Genomic DNA, 15,220 nt, shown 5'->3' on the forward strand with positions numbered 1-15,220 from the left:
TGTTGCGAGTCTTGGCATGAATTCAATCAGTTAATAACATGTTTACTCCAAAGGACCAAGGGTACGCGCACGTGTGTGTGGCCCCGCGGGCGTCAAACCAGCCCCTCAATGATTTCCTAGGTTTTACCTTTGGGCTTGTTCTGAATGACGCCATATTCCTCCCTGCCCTGAAATTGTTATTCTAGTGTTCTGTAAAATGTGGTCATTTATTTTATTTTTTTAAGAACTTTTATTTATTTTATTTTTTATTTTGTACAAAAAAAGCGATGTCTCTCGAAGGAGCAATGTGTGTCTGAAGTTCCGGCCCCACGGACACGCAGGAGGCGGGGCGGTTCACGTTGACGTTTCCTTGGCGACTTTTCTAAGAAGGCACTCGTACCTGTAGGCTGTGATGATCGTGGATGAATTAAGGAATGTTCTGTGGCATGTTGATATCAGTAGTTAAACGTCGACGTGTCGTGAGGCCTCTCAGCCTGAAGCCCTTTACGAGAACCGCCCTGTCGCCGCGTGTCTGAGGGCCTCCTTTTATTTCCATCGGGTCGAACTCAGAAGTGAGTGCTAACCCCTTATAAGAAAATAAAACATGGTTTCTCAATCACCTTTTTTGTCTGTTATTATTCTTCCATGGGGAGTATTTTATTTGTTTGTATTTCCTTAAAACAATCCATGCTTCAGTACGCATCATACGCCACACGGTGGCGGTCGTCTGCTGTTGTTTTTGTTTGTGCCATGTCATGAGCTTGCGCCAGGCGCACACCACTGGATCACTGGAGTGGTTCCGCTGCAAAAAGGTCTCTTGATTGGTTAAAAAGAAAACCAGTGGCAAAAAAAAACAATCTTGTAAATAAATGACACGATCCGGCCTGGATGTGTGTCCAGTAAGGTGAAGGTTTTGGGTCAGGTCTATTTATGTAACGGGGGTACTCTGATATCTCTGGCTGGGATCTTCCTGGAGAGCAGCGGCCCTGACTGAGGGCCAACCTAGTTTGTTTATCACTCTGTCCAGGTCCCTGTCCGCAAAACAAACGGACACAGACTCATGTTTAAACACACAAAGTGCTGCCAATAATACTGTGTCAACAGTATTATTGTTGACACAGTATTATTGACAATAACACACAGACACACATACACACACACTTTCAAATGTAATGACAACCCAGCCCAAACCCATTGTCCTGACTCACACACAATGAGTCATGACAATGGGTTAAACATCAACAGTTACAGTTCATTTCAGATTGATCCGTCTATCGGTTAAATAATCAGCCTTAATTTTTCCTGCTCCGTGAATTCGCTTGCATGTTATTTGATTTATATATTGGGGGGGGGGGGGGGGGGGGGTTGGCGAAGATAATCCATGTGTAGGAACAGGTTGCACGGCCTGTCCTGTAGATGTCTCTCTCTGCAGCGGGATGGAGACGCGGAGACGCGTGACGTCGCTGGGGTGATGATGATCCGCTCCCTCAGAGCAGGAGTGAGTTTGGAGCGGGCACTGTGAAATGCCTAACCATCATGTTGCCTGGATAATCACAAGAGGACGTCGGGATATCGAGGTAAGCGCAAGTCGTGTAGAGGGGGCGACCCCACTCCGCCCGGCGTATGTACGTGTGTGTATTTATTTAAGGTGTGTTAATGCAGGCGTTACGATCAAGATCAAGGAGGCTGTACTTTTTACAAATTTAGATTATTTTTGGAATACCTTAATTATCCACATTTTGTGGCTCGGGTTTCATCGAGGACTGTTGATGTTTCAAATTAAAAGCCCCCTCCCTAAAAATACTCGGATAAGTTTCGAACGTCTTGTCGGGAGGATTTAAACTTTACTAGGCTATTTCTTAGTCTTCGTGTAGAGGAATCCTCCCACGGTGGCTTTATAAGATAAGTTGGTCCTCTCAATGAGAGACAATGGCACTAGACGTGCGCTCTGTAACGATCCGCCGGTTTAGAGGCAGAGTGTGTGTACGTGTATGTGTGTGTGTGTGTGTGTGTGTGTGTGTGTGTGTGTGTGTGTGTGTGTGTGTGTGTGTGTGTGTGTGTGTGTGTGTGTGTGTGTGTGTGTGTGTGTGTGTGTGTGTGTGTGTGTGTGTGTGTGTGTGTGTGTGTGTGTGTGTGTGTGTGTGTGTGTGTGTGTGTGTGTGTGTCTGAGTGCACCTGATGCGCTCTGCTGTTGCTGCTAGTTGCTAGAGGATGCAGCGTGGCAGCATCACGGGTGAGTGGCCGAAAACATCACGTTTGCACGCGTTTGTTACATGCAGGCGTTGGGTTGCAAAGAAAGAGCAAATGCACGATTTGTTAGGTTTTATTTTTTTTGCATTGAATGGATAACCTTGGGATGGAGTCCCAAGGTACTACGTGGTGCACGTAGCCTATCGGGTACAGGCGTTTAACGTGACTTGTGCAGGTGGATTACTTTTCGAACTTATTTGGGCTGGTTTAACGTTATTATAGCGTGCACGCGTTGTCGTACTTCTAAGGTCATGCGTCCGTAAATAACGCGGTTATTTGTATTATTATTAGGATATTATTTCGAAAATCTATATTGTGCGCTACCTGTTGAGACAAGGCACTGTGTGATCCAAAATGTTATAGGCTAGAATAATTAATTTAGATTTTTTCCACTTTAATTTGGCAGTCGTTTTAACATAAAGGTGACCCCGCGGAACGTTGGCTCGAGATGATTGCGTTATTATTCGTGTATTCACGTCATTTAGAATCACTTCGTGATGCAAGTGCGCGTTTCACCATATCGGAGTCATGCATGTCTTTAACAACTATATTTAAATTTAATGTATTTTTTTACTTATGAATTTAAATAGGAAGTGAGTTAACACGAAGCAATTCCGATTTGACATTGAATATTAACTTGATCACGACTCAACCAGATGGATGTGTTTTTGTCCCATATCCCCCTCCCCTCCCCTACCACCTCCACCTCCCCTCCCACTCTCCACCTCCCTTACAACAACCCCCGTCCACCTCCCCCACCACCTCCACCCCCGCCCCCCGTCACCCCCAACTCCCTCCCTCCACCTCCTCCACCCCTTCCCCTCCACCTCCAGACTTCAGTAAGCGACTGTAGCCGCGCGGTTCGAGATCGACGGCGCCTGATGCGCGCGTGGACGACGACGACGGCGTCGAGGGTGCGAGTGGATCATTCGGCTCTGACCAATCATGGGCGTCCTTCAGCTGCACAACCCCACCCACCCCAGCGCCCTGCTGCAGCGCGCCAACCAGATGCGGCTGTCGGGCACGCTGTGCGACGTCATCATCACGGTGGACGGCCAGGAGTTCCCGGCGCACCGCACCGTGCTGGCGTGCACCAGCAAGATGTTTGAGATCCTGTTCCACCGCAGCAGCCTGCGCTACGCCCTCGACTTCCTGTCGCCCAAGACCTTCCAGCAGATCCTGGAGTACGCCTACACGGCCTCCATGCAGGCCAGCGCCGAGGACCTGGACGACCTGCTGTACGCCGCCGAGATCCTGGAGATAGAGTACCTGGAGGAGCAGTGCCTGAAGGTGCTGGAGACCATCCAGGCCGAGGACAGCCAGGAGGAGTCGGCGGGGGGCCGGATCAACCAGCACCTCGGGCCGGAGCTCGGTGGCGGAGGAGGCGGAGGAGGCGGAGGCGGCGGAGGAGGCGGAGGCGGCGGAGGAGGCGGAGGAGTCGACCAGGGCAGCCGAGCGAGGCACTGGAGGCACGTGCTGATGTCCAAGAAGCATTCCATACAGGAGGGCGGGCGGGGCGGGGGCACCACCCCCACCGCGCTGCACCACCTGGCCCTCTACCACATGGCCGAGAGGGGCATGGCCGAGACGGACCCCCAGCACGAGGGCCCCGGCGCCGACCCCGCGGGGAAGGAGATCCGCATGGAGACGCTGAGCCCCCGAGGGCCCAGCCCCACCTCCATCCAGAACCCCTTCATGGACCCCGGAGCCCGGACCATCAAGTCGGAGAGCATGCAGGTGGACCACCCCGGCGGGACGGACCACCCCCCCAGGGACGAGGGCCCCGGGACCCCCCTGAGGGGAAGCGTGATCACCAGCGCCCGGGAGCTGCACACGGGGCAGGACGAGGCAGGGCACTCCCCGGACGGGTACCCGGGGGCGGCCGAGCGGCACCTGGCCTCGCTGTACTCCGGCCTGGCCGGCGGGCACGAGGCGGGGCCGGGGCCCGTGTCCGTGGCGGTGGCCCCGGGGCTGGGCATGCAGATGGACCCCCGGGCCTACGGCGGGCTCCTGCACCAGGGCCTGCTGCACCGCGAGCTGCTGAGCCGGCTGGGCCAGTTCGCGGCGGGGATGACGCGCGAGGGGCCGGCCCAGGGACAGCTGTGCTGCGGCGAGTGCGGGCTGCAGCTGCACAGCCGACAGGCGCTGGAGCAACACAGGTAAGGCCCCGCGAGCGGCGCAGTCTGAGACCGGACCCTCCGTCGGTCGGTCTGTCGGTCTGTCTGTCTGTCGGTCTGTCCGTCGGTCTGTCCGTCTGTCTGTCTGTCTGTCTGTCTGTCTGTCGGTCTGTCGGTCTGTCGGTCTGTCGGTCTGTCGGTCTGTCTGTCTGTCTGTCTGTCTGTCTGTCCGGGACGAGTCGGGTGTTTAACTGTACCGCCGTAATCAGGACACCCTCAGAAAGGAGAACGCCGCGCCTCGATGCGCCTTTTCTCTGAATAAATAAAGGTTTTGATTTATTGATCGAGTGCACGAGAGGCCTTTCACCACACACGCACACACGCACACGCACACACACGTACACCCACACGCACGCCAACCTACGTCTCACCATGTCAATAGAATATTCACACACAGTTTACCAATAAAATAATTGATTTAAAATATATCAAATTGAGTAAAGGAGGATAGTCAATAGATGGGTTTATTTTTAAAGAGTTCATTCGAGGTTTGCACAACTGGCCGAGTGTACAGAACTCTGTGTAATATAAGTGGTTGATTTGTTAACCATTAGCTTGTTCCAGCTGGGTCAGATCCTCTGTTGTTGTGCTTCCACTGCTAGGAAAGACAGTGAATGAATGCAATATGTGTCTCTACGTTACCAGGAACACCAACCAAACACAAACAGGTTTATAAGACCTGAGGTGGGCCAAGCAGCCGACCAGGGTACAATATTTCATCGATCTCTGTGGACATACTGCATGTTATTTTGTTTTCAATTAAAAAGTGCTCCTTTATTTGGATGATAAAGGGAGTTTTTTCAGTCAAAAATACCCTATTATCACTGTTAATGCATATTTTTCAAAGGGTTCATCTCAATACAATGTTTTCATTCGATATTTATGTATGTGTTTTCATATTGCCTCATTCAGATTCAGATATCTTTTTCGGATTTATCAGATTTTTTTAAATAAGAATTCAAACGTTATCTCTCAGAAAAGAGACAGTCGGTTCTGTGTCTGGACCCCATTAAATATCTCATCTCGTTATTTAGTCTCCACTCAATACTCCGCCGTCTATCTCCACGGTGACGCCAACACACTCCAGCGACCGCTGCTGTGGGTTAAACCGGTTTAGAATAAATACCAGTGCTAAGGAAACCAGGAGAATCCTGGTCCAGCCAGAGATAAACCAGGTGCCGGTCTCTGATCCAGGTCCCGGTCTCTGAGCCGGGGCCTGGCCCTGATTAAACCATAGAGGAGCTGTCCAGCCTCTGTCTCCCCCTTCTTCCCTCCCCTCCACCCTGCCTCCACCCTGCCTCTGCAAGCCGCTGACATTTGAGGCCCTGTGTCACTGCGCAGTGGCTACAGCGGCCACGGAAAACACTGCATCCAGGGGGACATTCGGTGAGGCTAATTGCTCATTCATGGACACAGGCAGATGTCGAGGATGGGGTGAGGGTCCAGCTGTAGATTTTGTGGTCGTTGATGTTGTTTACGTTGTTGTGTGATTAGTGAGACGGACTATGCTGTTGTTGGAGAAGTTAAAATAACCTCTGTCTCGTGATGGAGTGTAAACTTGCGGCTGGATTCAATCAGCCTTAGTAGCAAATTATTTAGCAATTTAACAAGCTGGGCTGTGAGGATTTGTGTGTCAACCTTCCATATCTAGTTGTCTTTTAATGATGGAGTTACAGCGCAGAAATAGGACAACGGCCACGGTTTCATATCTGACAAAACATAACTGGCTATGTTACAAATCACAATTCACAAAGTTATAAAAAGCTTTTTTGTGTCAATTTCAAAAAGGATTCCGAATGCCTCAATGTTTTTTGACCTCGTGTTATTCTCGCTTCCTGGACTGAAACACTTGCCTCCCCTTTGCCGTATAAAGAACGGCCTTGCATTCTGTGTACTGTATTTGATGTGAGCTAATAGATATTGTAGCAGCCCTTGTTTTGACTGTGCAGTGTTGCTTCCCATAGAGTCATGTCAGGGAGCGAGTACTCTCTGTGTACTGTTTCAGGGGGGATTTAAGGATAACCGTCCAGATGCCTTGCACGCTTGGATGTGTTTGATATGATATGATGGGGTTTGCTGCCGGCAGCTCCGGCGTACTCTTTTTTCCCTCTCTCTCTCTCTCTATTTCATAGGAGTTATGGAAAGAGATAGCGAGAGAGAGAGCATCTGTGTAGGTGTGTTTGTGTGTGTGCATGCGTGTGAATGTATGTGTGTGCGTGTGCGCGCCTTTTGGTTTGTAAAACATGTGTTTGCGTGTGTGTGTGTGTGTGAGTGTTTCTGTTTGTGCAGATGCGTGTGTGCGCACATGTTTGTGTGCGTGTGTGTGTGGGTGTGTGTGTGCACACGTGTGCGCGCACCCACACACATCCAGCGCCGCACTGCTTGCGGGTGGAGGCCATGTGTATGTCTGCACTCCGGAATTAGCCAGCTCTCCCATTGTCTGTGTCCTGTCAGCATTCATGCGTTATGATTCACAACTCCGAGGGCCCTTTGCTCCTAATGATGACTCCGTCGGGGGCCGGGATGAGTTGGAGCCAAAACCCCACAGAACTAAAACCTTGTTATTCCGTACGTGACGACGATGGCTTTGACTCCCAGGACCTCCGAGTGGGGCCAAAGCACTAAAGTGTCACCCTAATTTGACTCTGTTGTCGGCAGGCCGCTACTGTACCCTCATGCGTGTGTCCTGTCCCCCTCTCACCCCTCTCCAGGCGGCTCCACAGCAGTGATAAGGGCCACGGCTGTGAGTTCTGTGGCAAGCACTTCCAGGACAGCGTGCGGCTAAGGATGCACATGCTGTCTCACACAGGTAACGCATATCACCACGCCGTCACCCGCGACACCGCCGTTCAGGTGTTTTAGGGGAATTCTCTCGACGATGTGTGTGCGTGGGTGAGTGTATGTGGTTGTGTGTGTGTTTGTATATCTGTCTGTGTGTGTGTGAGTGTGTGTGGTGTGTGTGTCTGAGTGTGTGTGCGCGCGCGCGCGTGTGTGTGTGTGTCACGTACACCCGTCCCTCACACCAGAAAGGATCTGAAAAGAATGCAGAATGTCATCTGGTCCGATTACGTGAATCATCAGCAGTCCTTTCTCTCGCTCGGACTACTTAGGTCTACACACTGTAGTCTGCCTCTCTTTATCTCTCGTTTCCCTGTGTCCTCTCTCTCCCTCCCTCTGTCTGTCGGTCTCTCTCTGTCTCTCGCCCTCCCTCTGTCGAGACTCTCTCTCGGATGAGTCGTTCCCCTGTTTTTTTGTTCCCCCCCCCCCCCCCTCTTTTCTTTTTTCGGCGAACGTGGCGGCTCGCCAGCCCTGCCCCTTCTGAGTGATGACATCAGCGTCCGCCGGCAGGCCTGGGTGTACTGCCAGTGTTCCGAAGCGTGTGTGATGTCTCTCTCTCTCTCTCTCTCTCTCTCTCTCTCTCTCTCTCTCTCTCTCTCGCTCTCCCTCTCTCTCCCTCTCTCTCTCTCTCTCTCTCTCTGCTCTCTCTCTCTCTCTCTCTCTCTCTCTCTCTCTCTCTCTATCTCTCTCTCTCTCCCACCTCTCTCTCGCTCTGTCTGTCTGTCTGTGTTTCTCTCCTGCTCTCTCTGTATGGCTGCAGGTCTGTCTCTCTCTCTCTCTCTCTCTCTCTCTCTCTCTCTCTCTCTCTCTCTCTCTCTCTCTCTCTCCTCTCTCTCTCTCTCTCTCTCTCTCTCTCTCTCTCTCTCTCTCTCTCTCTCTCTCTCTCTCGCAGATGTGTGCTCAGGAACACACTGTACCCAAATGCAGACTTAATCAGACCTGACTGCTCTCCCAGCTACTTCATCCAAAATAGAGAAAGAGGCGGAGAGAGGGAGAGGGGGGAGAGAAGGGGAGAGATGGGGGGGGGAGAGGGGGTGGGGGCCATGGCTCTGAAAATGAAAGTAAACCAGAAGACAAGATAAACCCCCACCACCACTCACCACCACGTCGGCTGTATGAGGACAGACACACTGCCAGGTGCGATTGACAGACAGATGGTGAGACGAGATACACAAACAGAGCGTCAAGCAGACAAGCACACAGATATTGAGACATACACTGAGACAAACAGGCAGGGAGACAGGTAGACAGACTGATAGACAGACAGACGGTGAGATAGACACACAGAAAGTCAGACAGACCCTGACAGTCAAACATAGAGACAGACAAGAGAGACAGACTGACCGACAGAGAGACAGTGAGACAGGCAGACCGGTAGCCAGACAGATAGACGCATAGACCGGCACAGACAGAAGACATCAAGCCAGACAGAAAGACATTGAGACAGACAGGCAGACAACGGTGGGACAGACACCACGTCAGACATTGAGACAGACGTGCAGGCAGGGAGACAGGCGGGCAGAGGTGGAAACAGACAGGCATACAGGCAGCGGGGCTGTCTCCCTGTCTGGTGATGAAGTGATGAAGGGGCTCTGTGTGGCGGGGTACACGGTTCCCGAGGAGAGGGGGCTGGGGGATCTGAGGGGAGAGGGACCTCACCTGAGCCGCTTCCCTCGACTGTCTTTCCCCGCTGTGATTCCCGCTCCGCCGACAACGGCGCCGCCGCCGACGGAGAGAACGTCGTAACTCGAGAAACACAAGCCAGCGTTTGTCGTGCGCGCTTTTTTTTCTCGGTCACAGACACAGACAGACGTAAAACACTTTTATCCCCCCCCCCCCCTCTTACCCTCACCCACCGCGCCACGTTTTTGAAATGACATCTAAAATCACCTTCAGGCTTTTTTCCTCTTTTTTTAAATGTTTTTTCATGTGCGAGAATTCGCATTCACACACAAAAGTATACCCAGCCTCCCTCCCTCCCCTTCCCCCCCTCTCTCCCCCTCTTCCCCGCCACACACCATCCCATAATACTACATGTGGATCTTGTTTTTTTTTCTGTTTTTTTTGTAGTCGCTGTGTTTCTCGGTAAAGCAGCCTCAGATCGGGGCGGTTGCTAAGGAGCTGGTGCTACATCGCTCTAATGGGCTGATTTGGTATTCAGCTCCACACTGGCTCTTATTTTGGTATGCCAGACAAAGTGTTTTGATGGAGGACGATTGCTGCCGCGTCTGGAGACAGTTTGATGGTTTATGGATGAGAGCACACTCCGTGCCTTTGACTGCACACGCACCCGCACGCACACACACACCGACACGCGCACACGCACACGCAAACACACACCAAAAGACAATGCACTATGTTCTCTCTGCTTCTCTTCCCTTCTCGCACAATCTCACAAAACACATCGCGGCACACAACAGCCGACACATGCGACACACAAACACACACACACACACACGCGCACGCGCGCACACACTCGACGACACAACACCGTGACGGACAACAACGTCACACAGCATGTGCGTCTGCAGTGTGGCCATGGCGTTATTAAGTATAAGTGTAGGCTACTTTCGGTCTCGCCGAAAACAAAAGGAGCCATTCCAAAATAAAAGCGCCCTTTGTTTTAGGTTATTTTCTCCTTACGCGATGGGGACTGTGTGGTTTTTTTGTTGTTGTTGTCTTTTGGGTTTTTTTATTTTGGAAATTGAGGAAAATGGGCTCCTTTGTGTTCGTGTGGGAACCGTGGCATTGTCGTAGCAAGAGGTAGAGCGCGACTTGAAAAGGGACCACATTTAGGCTGCACAGCCCAGAGTTCCCAGAGCTTGTGGGTGTTTTAATGAGTCATTTTAACTTCATTTAAAGCCAGCTGAGCAGAAAATAGATCAGTGAATGAGCCCCGGGCCGGTATGGATCTGCAACCGATTTACATCTCGGCAAGAGCCAACCCACATCCAAACAGCTGTGTGTGTGTGTGCGCGTGTGTGTGTGTGTGTAACCGTGTGCGTGAATGTGTGCGTGCGTGCGCGCGTACACATGCCTGTGTGCATTCATGCCTGCGTCTAAGTGAGTGTGAGTATTTGTGTGTTAGCGTGTGTGTGTGTGTGTGTGTGTGTTCGTGCTTGTACGTGTGAGTAGCCGTGCGTGTCCAGTCAGTCTCTGTCTGGTCGTCTGCTTGCGTCGTTGTGCCCCTTTCCTGCTCCCCCACCCCCCTTTTGCGTCCATACCTGCTTGTCAATCAGGGCAGGTTTGGAACAACCAAACACAAATTGATAAAAAACCACACACCCACTCGACAGCCTTCCATGCGTGGCTCAGAGAGCAGACAGGGCCCCTCTCAAGGTGGGTCTTGGGAGATGGAGTTCCGGGGCTTGGGAGTGAACGCGGGGCGGCTGACTGGAAAGTGTTTTTGGTGGATAAAGGGATGCGCCGCGGGCGGGAGGCGTCTGCTGTACAGAGAACACCCAGTCCTTCTGTGGCCTCTCAGGCACACAATCTGCTCAGTGTTCGGGGGCAGATAACAGGGGCCACGGCGGTAAATAAAACAGCCCTGCTAGCGGTAGCGCTGTAGCTCTGCGTTAGCGTAGCGACCGCCGCGGCGATGTCAGGTGCTTCGCCCTCTGCGGAGCCTCTGTAATGGCTTTCTTGTCGGACGCTCGCTGCTGTGTGTGAGTGTGTGTTGTTTGTGTTTGGGGTGTGTGTGTGTATGTTTGTGTTTGTGTGTGTGTGGTGTGTGTGTGTGTGTGTGTGTGTGTGTGGGTGTGTGTGTGTGTGTGTGTGTGTGCGTGTGTGTGTGTGTGTGTGTGCGTGTGTGTGTGTGTGTTGTTTTGTGGAGTGTGTGTGTGTGTGTGTGTGTTATTTTGTTTGTGGACTGTGTGTGTGTGTGTTTGTGTGTAGCAAAGTATATGTGTGAGTGTGTGTGTGTGGGTTTTGGTGGGGATATCTGAGAGATGTGTGTGTGTGTGCGTATAGACGCTAGTTTCCCCCACCTGCGTGTGTGTGTGTGTGTGTGTGTGTTGGGGCGCGGTTCTTGTCCAACACCTGAAAGCACTTGTTTGACTTGCAGAGCTGTTTAGAGACGTGTGAATGGAGCTGCTTCCCTCCTCCGTTCTCCTGTCTCGCTCAAGGTCCCCCCCCTAATGGAGTCTGGCGGGGGCCCGCTCTGACGGACGGCCCCGGTGACAATGCCCGCTAATGGGCTCGTGTGACAACTGCAAATATGTGTCCTGGGGATGAATGAGGAGCCGGTGATGAGGAAATGTGTGTGTGCTCCCGCAGCCCCCGCCGAGGCGCTGGTGTGTGATCAGTGCGGAGCCACCTTCTCCTCCGAGGAGGCCCTTGAAGCCCACCGGCAGACACACACAGGTGAGCTGCTCACACACACACACACACACACACACACACACACACACACACACACACACACACACACACACACACATGGATCTAGGCCTGCACATACATACCCGTTGGTATGCCTGCACATACCGACACACACACACACACCTGTATGCATGCACACACACACACACACACACACACACACACACACACACACACACACACACACACACACACACACACACACACACACACACACACACAGACACAGACACACATATGTATATGTATGCATGCACACACAGACACACACACCGATATGTATGCATGCAAACACACACAAACACACACACACACACACATATATGTATGCACACACACACACACACACACAAACACACATACAGACACACACACACACACACACACACACACACACACACACACACAAACACAGATATATATATGCTGATAATAACAAACACCGACGCACACACACACATGGTACACACACATGCGAGCACTCCGGGCAATGCGAACAAACGCGCAAAAACATAAACACACACCGGCCACACCACCAAGCCCGCACATACACACACACACAGGCTTGTTGTGTTTACGTCGTGTGTGACTGGTTGGGTAATCCGTCCGAGCAGGGCACCAAAGCTGCTGGTCATGGTGACTCTATGGGAGCTATCTTTATCTATTCCTGTGATGATATTCGATCATTTAGCAGCCAAGCTGTGGAGGTGGGCCCCTCTCGGGTGTCACCCGCTAATACCTCCAGGCAGCATCAGGAGTTACTGGGTGGCAACTCCCCGCTCGCTGGACCCCGCCAGCTGACAGATGTATCGGCCTGACCTTCTCCCAGTGACTCAGCGCTTAGCCGCCGCGGCTAGCACGGCTACGATGATTGAGCAACAGGAAGTGAACCGGTTCCGTGGGGGGAAAGTGTCAAGAAGGGTTAGGGATTTCAGGAGTTTTTCGACCTTTAGGGATTGTGGACTCAAAGGGCGTACGCACAGAGATGTGTCTCTGTACCTGTGGGAATTCAATAAAGGAGAGAAATGTAAACCAGTTTTTTATACTCGATAGAAAGCAACAACCGAGGATTTCAATTGATATAAAGAACCAAGCTGAACTCCACTGCTTGTGTCTGACTGACTCCATTTGGCCGACATGGCTTCAAAGTGACCTATAAAATAAGCAATATTTAAAGTACGCTTCAAGTATACGTAAACATAATTGAACACCCCTTCTGGGCTTCATAAAGTCCATCTCCTCTCTCCCTTCATATTAGTAACGGTAAGAGAGCGAGAGACTGAGTGAGCCTCTCCTCCTAATAACACTAGAGTGCAGCAGCTTTGCAGGGCGGCTCCGGCACACTGGGGTTGGCTTAGCTCAGGGAGTAGAGCGGGCAGACTTGTAACCATAAGGTTGCTAGTTCGATCCCCGGCTCCTCCTAGCTGAGTGTCCCTGAGCAAGGACGCCTCACCCTAGCTGCTCCCGACGAGCTGGCTGCCTAGTTCGATCCCCGGCTCCTCCTAGTGACTCTGACTCTGCCATGGGCGTGTGAAAGTGTGCATTAATGGTTGTCAGTCGCTTTGGATAAAAGCATCTACTAAACGCCCTTGATGCCCTCAATGTAAATCTAAACGTAAAGCACACAGCGGTGCGACCAGACGCCCGCCAAGCTCTGCCCGGAGCAGGGCCGTCATGTCCTTGGCGGTGTCTGTCGCTACACCTTGCCTCCTACTGTCAGAGAAAGGTGATAAGCCTCCCGGGAACAGCGGGCATGTAACTGTAACTCCGGCTGGCACACACACCATGAATACTTGATGTCCGCAGACATCCAGGGGTGTCAGCGCTGCCCACGGTCCCGCACCCTCGCCGCGTCCTCGCTTTGTAAACAGTCAACGGCTCCGTTTCCGAGCCCGGGACGCGGGCGGCGGGAGGGTTACGGCAGGACATCACGGTCCCCGGCCGCATAACCCTGTCATACGTCAGGGGTTATATGTGGGACGCACCGGACATTTTATATTTGATTTCTTTTGCAGGCGTATTTTTAGTGTAGGGCAGGAGAAGTCTGAAGCCTCCCCATGTGACACGCGTTATGTAATCAATCGTGCGAGCGGCCCCTGACCACAGGACTTTAAAGGGCCCCTGAAAGGGCTTCAGTGTGAAACCCCTCCATAAAACCAGATAGAAAAAACAACATAATACTGTAACGGCCGGCGTGACTCCCGTTGCTCTCCCAATGGAGACGCAGGGACACAGGACACAGGACGCGTATGAGAGCAGGGTCTATCTTTAAACCCTCCATAGTAAAGCGTGGGGCATTGTGTTGCCATGAGGCATAACCAGTGAGCCAAATGAATTTCCTCTTGGCAGATTAACACTTGTCAGACCCAGCAGCAGCAGCTGCACCAGGGCTACGGTCCACCTCCCCGTGGTGGGGAGGGATGGAGGGGGGGGAACACTATTTTAGAGAGAGAGAGAGAGAGAGAGAGAGAGAGAGAGAGAGAGAGAGAGAGAGAGAGAGAGAGAGAGAGAGAGAGAGAGAGAGAGAGAGAGAGGGAGAGAAAGACCTTTTCTCCTGGAATTTTGGCAGTGGTTATCTGCGTCGGTTGTGTGTGTATGTGTGTGTTGGTGTGGAGGGGGGGGGGGGAGGGGGGAGGGGGGGGGGGGGGGGGGGGGGGAGGGGGGGGTAAGGGATGGGGGAGGCGGGGGGGGAGGGGGAGGCGAGAGGCTTACAGCGATTGCCTCTTTAGCCATTTTGATATGTCAGGGGTGAACGGCCCAGGGAGCTTGCGGAGCAGCGGATCAAAGAGAGGGTTTGGTGGGGGGGGGGGGGGGGGTAGCTCGACCGAGGGGGGCAAGAGGAGCTCAGTTGGTATTCGGTGGGTGGATGGGGGGGGGGGGGGGGGGGTGCGAGTGTAGCGGGGGTGGGGGTTGCCAGGACCCGACATGAAAACAAGATCATGTGCTGCTGTTTACCCCTCCGCTCTCCGGCTCCGTCACGGTGTCTCTGGCGCGACCTACTTGTCTGCTCTCCGAAAAATAAATAAATACAAGCGTTGAAAGAATAGATGCAGTCTGTGAACCGGCCCTTATAAAACCAGCGCCGCTTGCTTTCTGAGGACGCAACCTCGGCCCAGCCTTCGTGGAAGCACGATCGCCGGGATTTAATTGACAAACCTGGTGCCTCCAGAACTGTTGTTCCATCATCTAATGCGTTAGAAACGGACAGTGTGTGCGTTAGAAGGCAGGCCTCGGGACCATCGGGGCTACAGCCACAAGTGGAGGAGTGGGGGAGGGTCCGGAGGGGGGGGGGTGGCTGTTTGTTTGTGTGTTTGCTCAGAGCAGCGGCAGAGCGCTTCCCTCTCTTCTCTCTCAGGGTTTATATTAGTGACAACAACCCCCCCTGGCTCCACACACACACACTGTCCTGCACCCCGTAAGACCGGCATTAGGATCCGGTCCTGTCGTCCACGGCCTCACTGTTTCTCATTACATCTACGTCGTCTCTTACGCACATGTTGAATAGAACCGCGTTCCGTACGGGGAGAACTGTATTCTCCCTGGTGGTCTCTACTGTCTCCTACTGTCTTATGAGGACCTCTGTTGTCCTGTTCTGT

The 15,220-nt window shown here is 52.5% G+C and overlaps 1 protein-coding gene across 1 annotated transcript in view; it reads left to right on the forward strand.

Annotated features, from left to right (window-relative positions):
• Positions 1-733: 733 nt before the first annotated feature.
• zbtb16b (zinc finger and BTB domain containing 16b) overlaps positions 734-15,220 on the forward strand; it is a 24,365-nt gene continuing 9,878 nt past the window's right edge. Inside the window, 4 exon segments of the mRNA XM_060076162.1 lie at positions 734-1,556; positions 3,063-4,388; positions 7,118-7,215; positions 11,520-11,606. Coding sequence (XP_059932145.1) covers positions 3,175-4,388; positions 7,118-7,215; positions 11,520-11,606 — 1,399 coding nt within the window. The 5' untranslated portion in view covers positions 734-1,556; positions 3,063-3,174.

The sequence above is a fragment of the Gadus macrocephalus genome, chromosome 16 (assembly GCF_031168955.1).
Source record: "Gadus macrocephalus chromosome 16, ASM3116895v1".
NCBI classification, from domain to species: Eukaryota; Metazoa; Chordata; class Actinopteri; order Gadiformes; family Gadidae; genus Gadus; species Gadus macrocephalus.